General features: G+C 42.7%; 1 protein-coding gene across 3 annotated transcripts; it reads right to left on the bottom strand.

Annotated features, from left to right (window-relative positions):
• Nucleotides 1–757: 757 nt before the first annotated feature.
• Nucleotides 758–19,479, bottom strand: E2F7 (E2F transcription factor 7). 3 transcript variants are annotated; one of them, XM_032207470.1, is made up of 12 exons: nt 19,377–19,479; nt 17,204–17,479; nt 15,052–15,220; nt 12,555–12,836; nt 11,781–11,939; nt 10,595–10,732; nt 10,054–10,248; nt 9,323–9,407; nt 7,957–8,497; nt 6,814–7,084; nt 5,230–5,648; nt 758–3,963 (listed from the first exon to the last, which is right to left on the bottom strand). In XM_032207470.1, the coding sequence occupies exons 1-12, from the start codon at nt 19,461–19,463 to the stop codon at nt 3,787–3,789; spliced, it is 2,799 nt and encodes a 932-aa protein (XP_032063361.1). In that variant the 5' UTR covers nt 19,464–19,479; the 3' UTR covers nt 758–3,786. The 3 variants fall into 3 exon arrangements, with proteins under 3 accessions (XP_032063361.1, XP_032063362.1, XP_032063360.1); XM_032207471.1 differs by having other exon boundaries at nt 6,814–7,081; nt 15,052–15,223; XM_032207469.1 differs by having other exon boundaries at nt 15,052–15,223.
• Between the last annotated feature and the right edge of the window lie 286 nt (nt 19,480–19,765).

Raw genomic sequence — 19,765 nt, forward strand, 5'->3', positions numbered from 1 at the left:
TCTGGGGTGACCAGGTGAATGATCGGCCACTTAAATGTCAGGTCCTGTGTGGTCCCAGGTATCCGCTGTACTGTTACCACTAGGAACAGTGCCCACCTTCATCACTGCTGAAAATCTTATATAGGGTGAGAAATAGATAACTACATTTCATTGTTTCTTCAGACAAGAAACTGAAGTCTGAACCAAAGCAAAGTTTACAGGTGTTCTCCCATGACAATGAGTTCAGGAGTGCCCTGGTATCACATCTACAACATGAACAATGCTTTTGCTAGACACCTCTGAGAAAATGCTTGCAAAAAAACTTCAACCTGCTGAGAAACGTGGCTTACTGCCGTTATTCCTGACCTTTACATTGCATAGAAGCGAGGCTTTCATGCCAGAAGGCATGTGGGTGACAAGCCCCAGGCACACATTTAGACAACCTGTTACAGCTTCTGAATTACGATATCCTGGCACTGAAATCTCTCCCATGTTATAGAAGCAGAGCTTGGGGTCACTTTGCACAGTTTTGGGCCAGGGCCTTTCTCCTAGCCACCTCCAGGACTTTGGTAGTTAGCTTATTTTGCAGGGGTCCTTGTACTTGCAATAGCTTAAAGGGGATTCTTTTCAAGCTGAATGTAAAAGCAGGTAGGGTTACTTATTTGCTGTTCAGATTCCACGGTAACTGCTAATTTGAATGCATGGTAGACAGACATTTATTTTAAAGGATGTTCTCCACAGTGACATCACAACTTCAGCCTTGTTTTTAGTTCCATTTTATTCTGTAAAAGCTTAATATTTTGCTAAAAGATAGTATGAAAAAATTCAACTCAGTGTGATTGAGTAAAGCTATAGGAAAACAGCTAGAAAGATCGCAAGAGAGCAGGAAGAGCAGGACAGTTACAGGCAGCAATAAAATTAATATCTATATTAAACTAGCAGTGCAAAGATACAAACTGGAAGCAGCTTTACATTAAAAATACAGCTTTTTAAATACAGAAATAGCACCAATTTACAAAAGATAATCAGAAATGTAAACGTGGCAGGTAGATTCAAGTATAAGTTACACGCTCACCCTCCTTAACAACTGTCTTGAAACCAAAAGGTTTTATAAACCCTGCAGAACATCATGGGCATGCACTTTTTGTCAGTGCAAATACAAATTCTGCTTTTCCAAAGCTACTTTGCTGGTGAATTGTTACTAGTTTAATTTACATTTTCAGCTTTCAGTGAAGATAAAGATGGGAAATGTAAACTCATTCCCTCATGACAACCCACCCTTCTGCTTTGCCAGTCTAGCGCAGCAGCTCAGGTGCTGCAAGTAGCACTGCTCCCAACATCACCCAAAAGCTTCAGTCGTGCTGCTCCATCAACTCCTTTCAACCTACTCCAGTGAGAATTTTGCATTGACAAAAATAGAATATCATGTAAAATCCCCTTCTTCTCCCAAACCCATATCAGCTTTCACAACAGCAACCCATCAAACAGCTTTGATTGTGAGGGAGTTAATCCTCAATTCCAGGCCGTATTTACGGAAACTCAGAAGTGGAAGCAGAAATTGGAAACTGAAGATACATTTTCAGCTCCTGCATTTTCAAGTATAGTTAGGTTAGTTATGACTCAGAGTAACATAACTGACACAAGGAGGCAATTTTTGTGATGATGCTTCAACTGGAGCAGAGAGTGAATACTTATGCCAAATCCTCCTCTCAGCTCCCAGCTGCCATTTCATTAAAAGTTTGCACCATACTAGAGGTGAAGAGAAAAAACAAGGTTTGGAGAATCGATATCCATCATGTCACCCAGAACCCCAGCAGCCTGTTTCCAGACAGAATGGCAACAAATGTATGTTAGCAGAAATGCAGTGGCACCACTGTGCCAGTTACACGTTCCTTTTTCAAAATGAAATTAATTTAAATTGGCGTATAGGAAGAAATAATTCAGAAGCAAAAATTGTAAACTTTCACAACTGTAGTGTAATAATAATAATAATAATAATAATAAACCTAAAATTTAGCAGTCTGAATATTTCTCCTTACCACCCCTGAAATTTCCTATGATAATTCTGCTGTACAGAGTTTCTTTCAATGAGGGCTAACCAGCTCTCCTTATAAGACTGTTACTGGTCTGTTCTAAGATAAGGCCACATTATTCAACTCCCGGTTTCACTAAAATTCTTTCTTAAATTCCATTTTAATAACATTTCATTATAAAAATAAAAGTCCTTACCAACTCCCCAGCCCCCCAAACCAGCCCTAGCCTCCCTTAACCAACCAAGTAGCACATCACACAGTGTATTTACCCTTGGAAAACCAGTACCATTCAATGCAAAGTTACTGCTCATCAGAGAAGAGCTGACAATGTTGGCCCTGTGTTTGCTGAAAACCTGGAGTAACATGATGTCAACAGCAACACTTTGTCTTCCAAAGAGGAAACTGCACAAATTTAATGGCATCTGCTACACCAGTGAAAACATACCAAAGCATAAGAGCATTAACTCTTATGTCCTATATTATTAATAGCACCATCCATTATGTGAGGACCCTGAATGTTAAGTGTTATACATGCCCTTTTCTTCCTCCTTATCTTCTCATAAGGAGGATGGATAGTTTTCTCCCACTTCCAAAAATTTATGGCTCCCATTCATTTTCAGCTTCTTTTTATGGTTTTGATAAGTATGTGCCAAAAATGTAAGATCTCCCTTGTCTTCCAAGTACACTCAAACACACTATTAACTAGTGACAAAATTCCTGTAAGTGAACAGCTAGGCACTTCAGTCTATACCCCTTAAGGGTTTACTTAAAATCGACTTAAGTAGGCACTTAGGAGACGTAAGTAGACTCAGGTTAAACTGAACCTAATCGTGTGGTTAATGACTTACAAGTGTTCCTCAGTCATAAAGACTAGAACATATATTTAATGGTAGATGAAATCTTAGCACTGCCCTCCCAGTGGCTTGGCGTTCTCAAATTAATTTGTCCAACCGATTTAAGGAATCAGGTTCTGTATTCTTTATATCTACCTTGTACTTTTTGCTCAGATTAGGAGAAAGAAACCCAAGGAACACCGCAGTTCGTTAACATAACTATAAAAACGTTAACATTCACAGTTATTTTGGTCTTAATATTTTTCACATGTATACATTCAATCATGTTGTGTTATTATTAGGTTTTCCTAACCACAAGTGCTGGGCAAATTGTACAACAATCAACTGACATTCAAGTAATCCTACCCTGAGAAAATCTGTTATTCTGAAGCTCCCACTCTAACGTACAAAATAAATAGCAAGAGGCTGTACTGCGGAGGCAGGGTTTGACAGATTGGAACTAAGGACGCAGTTGCTCTTGCAACTGTAGAAGTTTATCAATTTCACCGCAGATTTACTCAGGGTAAGTAGAGTATATGTAAAAAAAAAAAAAACAACGCTTACCCCAGATAAGTGCTAGACGTCTCACTTAAAACCATGAACAAAGAACCCATGGGGACTCCAAGGAAATCTGTTTGCATCTCCTCACAGCAACAGAGAGTTTTCCAAATTAAAACCACAAATACAATTTGATGCCCACAAGGCTGTGTGAAGCATAGCATCTGAATTCAAATCAGTACTGAGGAACAATTAAGTAAAAGGTTTTCACTACCAAGGATGATTTGTGAAGAAGGTTAACAGAATTGGGTGAAAAGATGATGGGGAAGCATGCCAAAAGGGATGACATTTTTAACATGCCCCTCTTGTCAGATAAGAGCTTGTTCTCTTGTAATGGATACAGTGTCCTAGGACAATCTGCCCACCCTTTGCAATGTCTGGGGTTAGTCACTGCTGCTACTAGAGATTTCTAGTCGCCTCTGCACAGAGCTGGCATTTCTGGTCTGGCTGCCTTCACCTTTTTTCCATGCACCAGGATCTCCAAGACTTCCAGGAGTTTTGAAAAATGTCTCATGACGTGCAGGACGAATGCTCTTGGGAGTGACAGGAGTTGACGAAGGCTATTTGTGAAACAAAACAAGAAGTAATTCAGTAATTATCAAAGCCTACATGCAAGCATGCGAAGAGGAGAGAGCTTGTAGACATGCAGCCCTGTACCCAGCTACTATAGGAAACCACGTCACACAATCCTTTCAGAAGCTCCACATGAAAGGCTATGGTCTTTGCCCCTGCTTTTTGTTCTGGGGTTGTCTGCCAGTACATCACTTCTGTGAAGCTGAAAGCCTCTATCTCATTTCCAACTTAAATGTATTCACAGCTAGTTCATACTCATTCATTCTTATGCCAATCTTGGCCTCTAGCTTAAATGGCTCTTTTTCCTCCTTATTGTTTTACTCACTTTTGTTATTTGCTAGCATCAAAACAGATCTAAAATTAATTTTCTAAACCCAGGCCAATTCTGTTTTAAGTGCCACTCTTCTGTTACCTTTAACGTTGGTATCTGTAATCAGATTGACTCCATTACAAACTTTTTGTAAACTCTAAATAAAATAAACATAAAATAACTGTCATAAAGCTTCCAGAACTTCGATTTGTCTCTGCATTAGAAAATAGGAAAACACATCACAGATCAAATTTAAGCTAAAGCAGTGCCAAAATGTCACTGCCAGTAGTTGTGAAGACCCAGGTAACAGCATGACATGACTGCTTTATGTCATCACTGTACCTCAGTTAGTTGAGTCCTTCATTTTTGAATTTCTCATTTATTTACTTAAAAAGTCTATTACCACAGTAGATTTTTAAAACTGTCATTATAAAAATGATACAACAAAATCCACAAAAATTGGTGTTTTCCCCCAGTTCTGATCTGATGCTGGCATTAAGTTTCCATTCCTTGGTGAGCAGTGATTAGAACTGGGGTGAGGATCCCCAGCACACTACCACCTGGTTCTAGCCAGCTGACTCCTGAAATATGACAAACAATCCTCCTACAATGTGTTTCTTATAGCTCCTGCATGATACACTTACAATAACAGTGTCAAACTGGAAAAAATACTCACTCAGACCTCTGGGAAAACAACCAGCAACTCATTTTTTACCCCTATTTGTGCCAGACTTTTTATCTTACAAAGTTCTTGTAAATTTTTTAAAACTCACTGCCCTCCAACCAGTGCAGGTGGATGTGTACATCACGTGAAAAACACCACGTCCCAGCCTGCCAACCTGCTGCTCTGACACACAGGCACCAGCCTGCAGCACGAGTTGCCTTCAGTGCCGGTGAGCTGGAGCTGCTGCTTCACTGTTATTCAACCACCTTTTGGTCTTACCTGCTGCAGTTTCAGGAGGGTCACTGGATGCCCCATGCACACAGGGGAGTCCAGTTTAACAGTACTGCAGGACCTGGCCAGTACAGGACTCAGGTGCACAGCGGGGTGAGCTGCTTGCTGGGGATCCACAGAGGGGGGAGCATTTGGAGTAACCATTGCCGTGGTGCCAATGAGAACGGGTGCTGTCGATGCCAGGCCAGACATGCTGATATTCATGGGGGCAGCAGCTGAGAAGGAGCCATCAGGAACCGGAGAAAGAGGGCTGGGGATCGCAGGAGAACAGACGAGAGGGAAGGAAGCCAAGGCTGCTGATGGCACCATGACACAGGGGATGCTCAGAGAAGGTAACTGGCCTGCAGCCAGCCCAATGGCACCGGGAGCTTGGTTTGGCGAGAAGAGGAAATTAAAATTGCTTAGTCCTAAACCAAAGAGAAACAGCAAGGCATTAGTACAGTTAACAAATATGGAATTAAGCTATTATAACTTCATCTAGAACAGGAAAGAAGGGTGAAAAAAGAAAGAAAGAGGCTGCTCAGGAAGAAAAAACTGGCTGTTCAGTCAACCCCCCTTTTCCTACCTACCTCCATGTCCCCCCCTGCTGCCTGTTCACTATCTCTGCATCTATTTGCTTTCTTCATATTAAGTACCAACTACACCCTTGCTGTTTTCTGCTTCTAACTCAAGTTACAAGTAACACCTTGGCTAAAGAAACTCTTCACTAACAGGAATCACATTCTATGCTGTACAAAAGTATATACACTGGGTTTTAACAAAAAAAAAATGCAAATGGAAAAATTCCACAAAGATATACCCCAAAGATGCTCATTTTCCTTAGAAAAGCTGAAATATTGTTTTGAATTATTTGACCTTCCAAAACTCCCAAGATCAAGATTTTCTAACTGAGGTCTCTATTCTATAAACTTCTCCACATAACTGAAGTCCCGCAGACCCCATTCTGTGACAAAGGAATCAAATAACAATGCAGTAATCATGAAAATCTGCCACACACATATGCTGTTCCCACAGGATAGTCTTCCATGCCACACAAGCACAGTCACAAAAAAAGATGGACATGAAATTCTGTGTTTTTAGTATTTTCAGCTGCTTCCTGCCCAACCCCAATGTGTCCATGAACACTCTCAGTGCCTCAGTCTGTGTGGGATTATCCCTCTGATGCACATGACAAGAAAGTATGAAATTCACAGATGACCCCTTAGAGGAATGCTTTTGCACTATTCTGGCTGCCTTTCTGCCAAATCTAGTCTTCCAGCTGCCCCCAGTTTTGAATGCCAGATAGGCTTTTTTTTCCCCCCATATAATTCAAGCATAGAAAATCCACATTATTTATCTCTAGTAATGTCTGGGTACCTCAAAAAAAAAAAAAAAAAAAGCCTGCACTTTCAGAGAAGCAACAGTTCATACGGAGTCAAGAGAATTCAGAGCTATTAAACTGCCATGGAAAACCACTGACGCTTTTTGTGCCAACTATAGACTTACTGACCTATCTGTAGGTCTCCCTGTTTGAACAGCTAAGTGAACAGATAGAGAGGGCTGAGTACCTCTAGACCTCATGCCTGTCCTTACCAGCAGTAGGCTGAACATAAAGATACTGCGGCAGAAAAGGTTGATTGGCATTTTCTTTAGAGGGGTGTTCTTTTCCTGGAGAAGGTTCGTCGGGGTCTTTATTCTTAGGCCATTTTTCTTGCTCCTGAGAATGTAAAGGGCTCATAGACTTTTTGTCTTCAGTCTCTGGAGCAGCAGGACTTGAGAGGTCAAGATGAAAAGCTTCTAGATGTACAGCAGATGCACAGCTGCTCCCTGGGGTAGAATCTGCCTTGTGCAACTCAGAAGGCTTCTAAGGAAAAATAGAGGTAATGAGGCATCCAAACTGAAATACAAAATGATGTCTCTCATACACCTTCCTCAGCTAAAGAATAAAATGCGTTCTTGTGTACAAGAGCAGGGCAAAGCTGATTACCCAGTTACTGCATTAAAGATTTTGTCTGAGGGTTTCAAGAGCAATTTTAGTGATGCCTGACTCCTGTGCCCAGGGCTGCAGTTCACTTTCAGTACTTGGAGACAGTAGTTAAGAAGTACCTGAGGCTTGGGGATTCATTTCTTTCTATTGATAAGGAAAACTATCTGTTTCAGATGGCATATACTCAAGCACTGATACAACCTTGAGCCTGATACCTGTTTTCAGTAGCTAAAAGAACGGATACAGACACAGTTCACCTTCACCATGATCTCCTCTCTCACCATTCTGCTGTGGGCAGCACTGGGTGAGAGAGGGATTCAGGATGGAGAGAGAGTAAGGGGAAAGGATTAGTCACGTTTTCTGTAGCTCAGTGGAGCAAGCAATGCTGCTGCTGTCTGGGAAAGCTGAAGCAAACAGGGGAAGATGAACAGTAATAGACATATTGATTTTGTCCCTTCTGCCAGCCTGAAGACAAGGATCAAGGCATTGATTCCCAAGAACAGCTGATCATCCTTTCAGCATGCAAAGCAATCACAATCCATTTTCCCCTCTGAGTGTGAAAATTTCTCCCAATTAATGCCTGTACTTGCTGACACAGCACCCATATAATTGTATTAGCACGTGGGAAGTAGCACTTTTATCTGTAACAAGAGCGGTGCAGTGAATTTTCACTTATAAACATGTTGTCTTGGGCAAAGTCCTTCCTCACTAACTGGAAGTGTAAGTGATAATATAATTAACTTCTTTACCTTAGGTACTACAAGTGAGAGAGGGCCATCACCCTGTTCCATGGTCTGCTTTTTAGCAGCTGGCTCTTCATCCTCTACAGGCGCAGAGGGCGACATGCACTCATGGGAGCTGCGTTTCTGGCAGCCAGCTGGAGGGCCAGCACCCTGAGCTTCCATGGGTGAGGCCTTCTCCTCTGCACTCCTGTTTCCTACGTCTCCTGCTGCAGGCAAGTTCTCCCTCAAGAGGTTTTCCTGAAGACCACCGCACAACATAAAAAGGGATGATGAGGGAAAACACAGGAAGGGCTGGCTGGGGAGCAGAGTCGGTTTTCCATTTTCTGTTTTGGAGGCTGCTGCAGCGGAGGGTTGTAGAGTTTGGTTGCTGACTCCATTTGGCAGCAAGACACCTGGCACATCTGCCTGAACCACAGGGAAAACTGCCTGAGGCAAAGGGTTAACACAAAAATCAGAGTCCCCAGGAACCGTAAGAAGGGAGAGAGGTGATGCTATACTTGGGTTCCTTGCTGAATTTAGTACCGTTTCTGTGGCACAAACTTTGGTCCTAAAACAAAGCAAAAAGAAAAAACATTTAGTACAAAAGTAAACCCATGTATTATCCTGAAAAGCAACTAGGTACATTCTTAAGAGTAAATGTGGAAAGTTCACCAGAAAGCTCCACTTATTTTACACCGTTTACAAGGAGCGTCTTTTAGTGTCTTTTTTAATTATTATTATATCAGGTTATACAGAAGCAGACTCCTCAATTTCTTGGCAGAACAATAATGCTTTCAGTTGCACTTGACAGGAAAAGAAAAGGTCAAAAGGGAAATATGCCTGGCACCCACAGATGAATTCAAATTAGCACAGCTATAGAGAAAACTAATATGACAAAGAAGTCTTCCACGGAATTGTGATTTGCTCAGCCTACCTAAATAATAGGTCAAATGAGGCAGGAATGCCCTATATAAACACACCTGAGACAAAGAACAACTGCTGAAGCTCAAGGACAGCGGCACAAATACATCTAGGTATAAACTGGCCACAAATAAGTTCATGAAGAAAGCTTTTAATTATCAGAGCAATGAAGTTGTTTTATGGTTTGACGGAACAGCAAAGAAACAAATAAACAAACAAGTTTGAGGTACATCAGTTTATAAATTTGCTTCATTCTACATTAAGACTTTTCCCATGTTAGAATGACTCTTGAAAAACAAACAAAAAACACACCAAAAACAAACAGACAAACAAACCATAGTGAGATGTATTAGAATTAAAACTGAAAATTGCTAGGGTCTCATTATTACTATCTTGGTGCCATTAATGGAATCTAACTAAACATGACAAGCACCAAGCTGTATCTAGACAGAAGTTTGTAAAACTGACTTACCTAGTATCTTCCTCTATTTTCTGCCTACAGACAGTTGCTAGATTTATCATTTTTGAGCAATACTCATCTGAATTCACAATGCAGGCTGAAAGAACAAAGGAGCACTCAGTTAGTAACAAGTAGCTTTACCAAGCATATTTTGATACCGGCCATATAAAATAACTGATCTAATTTTAATTCCCTGGTACATTTTTATAATATCCACTAGTCACCTGGAGTCAGAACCTGCAAAGTACTCACAATTCTCAGTCCCACTGGAGGAGTGCTTGACATCATCATTTCCTTTAACAGGGAACTGTGAAAGGCCCTGTAATTGCTTTACCATTTTTACGAGCTTTCCATTAGATAGTTATAGAAGATTCCACTATATTACGAAGCATAACATAAAGCAAGCTTTTGTGTCTAAAGAATCCTTCTTTATCTATACCAAATTTCAACAGAAGAAACCACACAAAAGTTGCAGTTAGTGAAGAACGGAAATGTTTACCAGAAAATAAACTGCTGATTCAAGGCAGTGTCACCCAGATTCATCTCATCTAACTTTATGCACTTGCCTGGAAGATCCAGAACACAAGTCTCATCACCTGGGCAGCGGAACTATTGGCACCTCCCTAGGGTAATTCATATGTATTTTATTAGGCTGTTTCACCCAGACGAGAACCTTAAACTGGTGGGCCCACATTTGGGTAGATCCAGCAGGATATAAGAAAACATGCTTCCTTAGTAGTTACCTTGCCTCTCCTGGCGTGGGCTGCTGGGCTCAGAACTGACCTTCCTTTTGGTCCCTTCACAAGGCTGTGTGCCATTAAACGATGCGTGACGTGTAAACCTTTGCTTTCCAGTAGCACAGATCTGGTACGGGGCACAGGCGCCTCTCTGCTCCCCTGGCAGAGGATCAGATGTTCCATTATGCCCTCTTGGCTCATCTGAAAGAATACAGTTTTGTACAAGTCCCTCAAGGAACACAGATCACTATCTAGGCTTTTGCCACATTACCGAACTTTGCCATAAGAGGTAACCATTGCTCTACAGTTCTTACAATTATTCATAATTAGGTAAGGCAATGTAAGAATACCAGCAAGACGTTCAATATCCCTCAACAGCCTTCGAGCACTAAGTCCAACATGGGCAAATTTTGAGCTGGCAAGCAGTTAAAAACCACAGGGTGGACAACGAATGCCAGATCACTCTTTACACACAGAAAACAACCTTTTATAATTTGGAAGGGAATGTCAAATGAAAAAGAAAAGGGCTATAAGCTTCGCAATTTACCAATCTTTCCAGGGAATTCCACGGGCCCAATCCACTTGAAAGCCGGCTTGCGCCCCCGTTCCTCTGTGACGTGAACTTTCTTTATCAAGCACAAGCTGGTAAGAACATTGGCGATATCATACAGCCTTCGTACCTTTGCTAACAGGAAAGGACAGAAATATTACAGTCACACTTACAATGCACACAGTACACATGTATGTAGTAATTTCATTCCAGAATATCATCACAGCTCTCACAGAAGAAGCGGTAAAATCAAATTGGGATGGACTTGAGCTACCTCCTATAAAGGCTGCCATGCCAGCTCCCACTTCCACCTGTTTGTCACTGCTTCTTATCTTAGCTGCTCATCCAGTTTAGCTAGTCAAGTTTAAGCCAGCCTACCTCATTTTGATGGAAATGGCAAGGGAGGGATTACAGGGGGGATTACATCACCAGAAAAGGCAGCAGCCTCCATAAAGGGAAAAGACATGCACAGGGGCAAGAGGCTCATGGATGCGCACAGCTGATCACAAGAGGACTTGTATTTACAGTCTTAAAAGTGAAAAACTCTTAGGAAAAAGCTGTGACTCCGATAAATAACATGTTTGAGCTTCATAAGGTACCCAAATCCATTATTTAGTCGAAGTCCTTACATCCCTCAGGCATCTGGGGTAGAATTCTAAAACTTAAGTGCTAGTACTTTTTTTTTTTTTTTTTTACAAGTTCGAAATTATTTATTAATGCTGAGTTTTTCCAAGTTATCCAAGGGATCTAAGTACCAGATCCCATTGAGAACAAACTGTGCTATCCAGCTATGAAAGATTTCCAGAGTGAGGAGTAACACATCTGCAGAGGAAACATCAATTCCATTAAAGAATGCATTTCATTTCAGTAAGTTCTAAAACATCATTCAGAAAGAAAAAGGAAGCAAGGATAAAGTATAAAAAAAAAAAAAAAAATCAAGTTAGAGACCTGATTTGTCTTCATTCTAATTATCCCCAAGCTAAAACTTGGAGATAATTGTCAAATTGACTCTCCCTCCCTTCCCCCAGTATCTATTTACAGTATCTAGCATTTCTGATTAAGAGACCAAGCCCACATTTCAGCAAAGATCCCAGACCTGCTCTTGCTGCTGTCTACTGGTGTCAGTTCAATGCCCCCATTTTCTTTTCTCACTGACTGATTTGTATTTTAAAAGCCAGCTTACTTTTGAATTTGCTGTGGTCCACTGTATCCTGGGTTTCTTCAATCAATATCTTTGCTGCAATATCCAGAGTGACTATCTTGGTCTTGGAGACAAGGAACAGCATGACAAACTTTTGGCTCATTATCCGCAACGACTTGTCCTTTCTGCTGTTCGCAGATGCTGCGTTACAAACAACAGCCAAGCCTCTTAGCATATATCATCCAACACAGACAGAAAACTAGTAAGTAGGTTTCTCACACATAAAAGGACTACAGCATTTTCTTGTTGGGAAGCAGAAAGCTTTTGAAAGGCAGCAAATAACCGAGTAATGTAGACCGAAGTCTCCCCTCAAAAGACAGTAAAAATTAGGTTACAGAGAAAAAGCCTTGACAAAGTCTGACTCCAAAGCTAATTCTGTTATGTTACACAGTGTCACTACAGTTTTGTAGCTTCAGTGGACTTAAATGCTATAAATTATACGGGCAGCACGTAAATAGTAGGGAACATGTCACCTTCAGTCACGACAAAGCATTTAGTGCCAGGTATGGGCAGGGAAGAACTGGAGCATCTGGCAGAAGTTCCTGCCAGTCCAGAGGGGAGAAGGAAAATCTGTCCTGACACCACTGCTAGGCATATGACAGCCAGTTCTGTGACCTCTACAGTGATTTCAGCACCGTTTTGCAAACTATTTTTTTTACTATCTAATTTAAAAGCAAAGCAAGGGAGAATGTCACCCAGTGAACTGGAGGAAGAGACCCGTGCTTATATAGCACATCACACACATTATTATCTTACCGGAGGTGCAATCTGGTTCTGAAAAGTCAAGTAACGGTCTGTCTTGAGAATCGGAAACAGTTTCCTTTTTCCGCTCTCCAAGCTTATACTCGAAGTCCTGCTCCTTGTGCTGGAAGGTCATTAGCTCTCCATACTGCAGCTCTCCTGCCTCCTGAAGCGTTTTCAGAGTTTGACTGAGGTTGTGCCGGCCGTGCCAGCAGTACTGGTTCTTGGCCACGCGGCTGACCAGGTGCAAGGACTCCAGGACGTTCACTATGTCATAAATTCGTCTCCGCTCAACTCCTGTTGTAAGTGAGAAAAATAAGAGACATCGATGCTTGCCCAGTTTAACGTGCTCTTTAGCAGCAGCTGAACACAGGCTGTTCAATGTACACTCATAACATGTCTTTCAGTGTTTTCCTGGACGCATTACATTAAATCCATCCCAATCTGCATGATTAAAGCTGACTTATGTATGACTAACCCCATGGTATGATGTGCTCTACCACTTAGCTGCTAGCCCTGCCGTGACTTCGGCTTACAACATCTATGCTGTGTTCAGAACCAGCAGCAGTTTGCTCAGCCTCACTCACATCTATTCACACTGCCCTCAGATTTTCAGAGCACTCTGGCCCTTCTTTCCAGAGCTCAGGCATGTACCTGTCTCCAAGCATGTGCATAAAAGTGAGGGCAGGAAAGGCGCTGAGCCTGGCACTAACACAGGGCAGATAAAAAAATCTTACTCCTGCAGCAGAAACAAGCCCTCAGTGCCACCTAGGTCTGGGAAAATTGACAAAGTATGGCCAGCTAGGGTTCAGCCTGACCAGTATGAGCAAGGTTGGGGGTTGAACAGGAACAGGCTAACTGCTCACTGTCCCGGGTACTTCTTTCCAGCTCTGTTTGAAGCACAGCTATGCTTCCTAACACACTAACCCGTGTTACTTATGACAAAATATGCTAGTATCAGCATCTACACCTGAAATCCCATCACTATTAACATCAGTTGAGCAGAACAAGCGCTGGCCAAATGGGAAAGTTTTGAAAGACTTCCCTGCAGAAGGCAAGGCCTTGATGCATCTGTTTAACCAGCTGGGGAATATGGATAACACTTACCAGCTTCAAATGCACTTTAGGATAAACAATGCATGAGTGTTTCCAAGTGCACAGAGATTTCAGAGTGAAGAGATACTCCATAAAAACACTGCTACACATATTCTGGTGTCCGTCAGACACCAGCAGCACAATCCTCTTCGTGGCCTTACCACAGCCAGCTTTCCAGTGAACACAGACCCATGCAGTTGCAGCAGCACTATCAGCAGTGAATGATTCTGTGGTCACTGAAGCAAGTGGATGCACACAAGCAAGGAAGTGAAAATCAAATCGAGAAGAACAAAAAAAAAAGAAATTGTTTTCTTGGAGGTAAGATCCTCAGTACTAAGCTTTAAAGCAAGACTTCTATTCTTTAGGAAAGCCAGGTAATGCCACTCCCAACACAGGACAATGCACTAACTCATGGTTAGCTACACAAGGATGGGGTACTAGTATATATGCAAACATACAAAGGAATAACAGCCCCACTTAACAAAAAAAAATATTACTTTTTAAAGGAATTGTTCCACTATTTACTTGATCTGAATCCTCTTCTATTTTCACTTCCCATTACCAAAGCACGGGAATGGACTTTCTCACCAGAGTTTCAGAGAACATTACACTTCTGTTCTCCTTCTTCCCCAAAAGGACATATTTCATCTTTGTTCATTCTTTTCTGTTACATAACGTTCTAAATATAAATGTTTATTTAGTTTAAGTCCAATTCCATAAAGCCTTTCCTCTACATGGACCTGGATCCTTTTGTTAGTGCTGTGATCTGAGTCCTCTCTCTCAGGTTTTATTACTTCTCTCAGATAGTTTAAAAAAAATAAAAAGACCAAAGTTGACAACAGAGCCAACAAATAGGCTCATACATTCTCACCACCTGAACACATTTTCTCATTCTACATTTTAAGAACTCCTTGTAGCCTCCCTTCACAAGATAGCATTTAAAACTAAGATAACCTTAATGAACCATGAGATCATGGAAGATATAATGTCAGGCGTATTACTAATTCATGAAGTAAACCCAGCTCATTTCCTATACCTACTAGATGGCAATTGTTTCCCTAAATGTTCCATTTTGACGTAATTTGTTGCTTTAGTCCTCCCTTAGGAGAGCTTGTAACTCATAACTCTTTTAGTCTTCAGCAAATTGAAAAAATTAAGAAAGCAACAGCGTTGGTAGACAGCTGAAGGATTTATCTGTTTAGTAGAAAGCACTGTCAGAAAGCAGATTTCAAAATGGTAGCATTATCAAGACATATTAGGCATTATTAGTCATTTCTTGCTCTTGATTAGCATAATTGGAAGATCCTCCAGACCCAAGGAAAGGCAAACTTTGAAATACACTCGGTAATAGGACTGATGTTTTGAAGGCTATTTTATGGGGTTATCCCAGGTGATCAGTTTTTGCAGTTATACATACCAAGAATTGAAGCCACTTCATCCAGAGAAATAGTAGTTTTTTCTGTTGACAATGGGTAACTTGGATAGCGAGCTAGAAACTTTTGGCACAAGAGTCCTAAGCTTTTCTGTTTTCTGCTGGGCCTCTGCTTTTCAAATTCATCAACCGTGCTGTCATCTACCATATCATACTGTTAAAAAAAAAAAAAAAAAAAAAAGTTAACCCTTCAGTACAGAGCTTTAGAGGCAAGGCATAGCCAAGTAAGGTGTATTCCAGATGGCATCAATATTCAAGCTCAGACTTTCTAATAACGAAAACAACATGGTCTTCTTCCAGGCACTTGGGTGACACACACTTTTGCTTGCAAGCTCTTTTTAATCCAGTGTCAACACATGAGACCTCTATTGAAAAACTCTTACCTGCAAGCTTACGGAATAATGGTTATGCATAAGGAAACAAACCAGTAAGACTAAACACCCACACCGGCAGATGGATAGATCCTACTTGGAAGGAGAATTTCTTTTTGAGACAGGAGGAGGAATTTTCCCTCAAAAAACTCTTGATCTGATAAATCAGAAAATGTAAAAACCATCAGAGTTCCTGCAGAACCACTTTCAAGGGAGTTTACTGCCCTTCACAGTGGCCCTCTAACTTTAAGGAACTGGGCTGGTTGGGATAGGGAGGGGACAGTGGCTACAAAAGGCACCACCCAGCCTCTGAACATCAAACTTTGTCAAGCTGTTTAACTTAAGGCTGGTCTGAAGACGGTCTTTCAGCCCCTGCAGGAGAAAAAACAAACAAACAAAAATGATACGATGGCAAAAATGTGTGAAAAAGTATGTCTATGACACAAGTTGAAGAAAACAAGGTGTTTTTGCACTGGCAATTTTTGGACTTTAATTCTATGTCAAAAAAGGGAAAAAATCTGTCTGGCAAAGAGAAGTTGAGAGTAGTGACAGCTGTTCTAGCCCATATTTCCAAGCTTAAGAGGTCTTAGTTGTCCTTTGCTGATTAAGTGACTTTATTGCTCTGATTGAATTCTTTGAGTTTTCTATGGTATAGAATTAGCAGTATTCCTTATGTGCTTTAATGTTTATACACTTTTACAGCAACACTTCCACATATCTTCTAAGTTACTGTTTATGTTCAGAAACTTATTAATTGTAAGTTTTATTATCTAGAAAACATGGGAACTCTTTATAGTAGCCACCCTGAAAATGCTGCCTGACCTCCGTGAGCATTTCTGTTATAACTGGCTTGGCTCAGTAATATGATTAACTTTTAACATCAACTATTTCTACTTATTTGAAGCTGTGTTAGGAATGATCTTCAGAGAACTGTTTGCTGCTCTGTGACTTACTAAATTGGAGAGATCTCCAGACTATATTCACCACAGATGCTGTAAAATCTGTATTTATAGCATGACCTGTACCTACCAAATGATGTTTCTCAGAAGAAGCACCCCAGAACTATCTTCCTCTCACTGAAATACCCAGTGAAGGATATTTTGTAAGAAGTTATCGAGGAGATTAAAGTCATTGAGGGAAAAAAAAATGATGGAAGAAAACTAATGACCCTTATCATCACTCAACATCATCTCCATGGATGCACTTCCTCAAGCAAGGACAGAGATCAGCCCCACCACTACTTGAGTCCTGGCATGTACAAATCTTCCTAAGAGTTGTCCATAACTGTTAGTTTGGGGCTGGAGCAAAAATATGGGAAGTGACTTTAACAGAACAGCATTTTGAAAAATATGCCTGCACCAGAGTCTGATTGCTTTTGGAAATGGTAGTAGAGTAGACAAGCATGGTGTCTGTTTAAAAGTGGTGTGGCAATTTTCTTTCTAATTTTTTTGGAAAATAGCTTCAGGAGCTGTGCTGTTTCCCCACCTGAAGCTCTGCTTCCTTCACTGTCCTCTCAGATCAATTCACCGTCAGGCTCTTGAGTGGTCTCAAGTCAATTACCACCAAGACAGCCAATTTTCATCTTTGAAGTTCATACTGGTCAGCTAGTTCATACTGGATGCTAGTATAAGCATCTGCCTTTGGGAATGATTTAAAATACTGCAATTTCCTACACGGAGCAAAGGACCACTTGCAAGAAAAACAAGGCAGAATCAAAGGAAGGTCAGAGCTGCGACTGAACATAAGGTAACTGTTCTGAGTCTCACCTGTAATGAATCAGGTATGTCGTTCTGCTCACTGTTTTCTATAGGTCTGAAGAGCTCTTTCTTCTTTTCCCTGTCCCTCATGTCGGGGCTAGCAGCACTAACAAGCATCTTCAGGTTAGCAGTGGGGGTCCAGGGGTCAGGCTGAGGTCTGTCAATGAGCTTAACAGGTGTAATTGGATTTCTTTCCGGGGTGCAGCCTTTCTGCTTTGATAAATCAACTGGTTCATTCTTAATGGGAGTCTTTGGGGCCATCCTGGATCGATCAAATATGTTTTCCTATTAAAAACAAAATGTTGTTTAGGCACAACAGGAAAGAAAACAGTCCAACAATCAATTTCATTTGCTCTTACAGAGGTAATCATAGTGACTCATGCCTTGGCACTCAGAGCTATATTTAGCACAGTTCTTCTGCCTTTATCAGAAGCAGTGAAATAGTCTATATGCTAGTGTACTTGGAGACGGTGTGTATGAGATATTGCTGTGAATTACAGAAGCTGAGGTCAATCAGTCAAACTTTTAAATTCTGACTGTTATTACAAGACAGCACTGCCCGAGAACATAAATCACCAAACTGGACTGAATCTGAAAGAACACTTTGGTCACATCACACTTGGCAAGAAGACACCGTGTTCTGCTTGAGAAGTCCCCAGTGAAAAGCCATGCTGGGAACAGAGCTTGGACCGTCACAAGACATCAAGCTAAAATGAAGTTAACTTCCTGCGTAAATGAAGCAAGCTTTGTGTCTGCACTATCTGCTGCTCAAAACAACGAAGAAAGATCTCCATAACAGTATTCTTTGACTACAGCTAGGACTGGAAGGAAAATCTTAATTCATAAGCTGATTTTTATCATTCCTTGAATGAAGTTCAACTCCCTCCAGTCTCTAGCTGCAGTCCAACTTTTTTCACCTTTGGGTCTAACAGGAGGGCTAGTCATTTCACCCCCCCCTTCTTGCTGCAAGAACTCCCACTTTGATCAACAACTAATCTAAAGGAACTAATTCAGGAAAGCATCGGTGGTATCCTGTAGCTGAGAGATCAGTTTTTGAGCAACAGGAGATCCTACTTCACTCTAGCCTGTTAGTGCAAACAGTTCATGAAGTCTAAAGGGTCGAAGAAGACAGAAGGACATGCTGGTTTTCTTTGCAGGATGCAGGAAGTATGCTGGAGCTGGCACAGAGCAGGACTTCCAGAAGTGTCCACGCAGAAAGCAGCACATCTCCTTTTTGCCCTGGGAGCACATCCAGCTCTCACAGTCCCATTATTGCTTACTTCTACTTACCACCCTACGAACAGGACACTTGTTCCGAGTTGAGCTTTAAAAGTCTAACATGCTAACTTTGAGGGTGGGTACTGTTACTGCTCTATTTTGGACTGCAGTAGATCCAATTCTGAAATGGAATATTGCCTGAAATAGATACATTAAGTTACTGTAAGTAAGCTTGCTGTAAGAACTTTCCCGTGTTTTGCTGTTTATTTGGAACAATTCAGCTATCACCAGCAGATACAGACATTCCAACAGGTGATTCCACCTATCATTTGATCAGGTGCAGCCTAGCTGGAAAGCAGAGAAGTTTTAGCAGGAACTGCGGCTGCCTTTCACTAGCAGCAGCCTGGCAGCGCTCAGACTGGGCACGAACTTGGTTTCCGAAAGCATCTTGTGCTGAGCCCTGGTACAATTTCTGCACACGCTCACCTATGAATAACCCAGGGGATGTAACGAGTACCTGCTTTTACAATGACCAGCAGCCAGCTGTATGGTACGACGCTGCGACAAATAGGGGTCAATTTGGAGGCCATGGTACCCCTTGGGATAGAGGTTCCCATAGCGTTGGCATGCGATCTATCCTTGCAACTGCACACTGGGCAGAGGAGAAACCACACTTACCCTGCAGTGGAGACGGGCCACCTTGCCCCCAACTTCTGATCCCTGGGCTGGTTTTTGGGGGGTGCAGGGGGCTCAGCCCCGCGTTCCCTTACCCCAAACTCCCCCCTGCGTGCGGGGAGCACACGAAGAAGCGGCGGGGAGCGCGGGAGCTGCTGCTGCCCGCCACCAGCCTCCCGCACCGCGTCTCCGTGGCTGCCAGCACGGCGAGCGGCACCTTCCCCGCTCCCCTCCTGGCTCCCCCGGGGGGCACCTTCCCCCCCACTCCCCAGCAAGGCTCCCCGCTCACCTTCTGCGCCTCCTCGGGCTCCGCGCGGCCCCTCCGGCCCGGCCGGCCGGCCGGCAGCTCCCGCAGGCTGAGGACGCCGGGCTCCATGGGCGCGGAGCGGAGCCGTGCCCGCAGCCCTGCCCGCGGTGCCGCCCGCCCGCCGCTCCCGCCAGGCGCCCCGGCCCCGCGCTGGCGCCCTCCAGCCCGGCTCGTACGATCCGGCCAATCAGGCGCGGCCCGCCGGGGAGCCCCGGCCGCGCCAACGGCCAATCAGCGCGCGGGCGGGCGGCGCGCGCCAGCGCGGGACGAGGCTCCCGCCCGCGCCGCGCCTCTGCTGCGCGCGGGAGCCGGCGGCTCCAACCACCCCCCCCTCCCCCCTGCACCCCCCCTCCCCCCTGCACCCCCCCTCC

This window comes from Aythya fuligula, chromosome 1, assembly GCF_009819795.1.
Source record: "Aythya fuligula isolate bAytFul2 chromosome 1, bAytFul2.pri, whole genome shotgun sequence".
Classification (NCBI taxonomy): Eukaryota; Metazoa; Chordata; class Aves; order Anseriformes; family Anatidae; genus Aythya; species Aythya fuligula.

Bases quoted from the DNA above. Each gene is read 5' to 3' on its own strand.
- E2F7 (XM_032207469.1), bottom strand. From the start codon at position 19,463: ATGGAGCCCGGCGTCCTCAGCCTGCGGGAGCTGCCGGCCGGCCGGCCG. The intron at 12,837-15,051 runs GTATGTATAACT...CACTTACAACAG, and splicing joins TGAAGTGGCTTCAATTCTTG to GAGTTGAGCGGAGACGAATT. The intron at 10,733-11,780 runs GTAAGCTGGCTT...CTTTCCTGTTAG, and splicing joins GGACCACAGCAAATTCAAAA to CAAAGGTACGAAGGCTGTAT.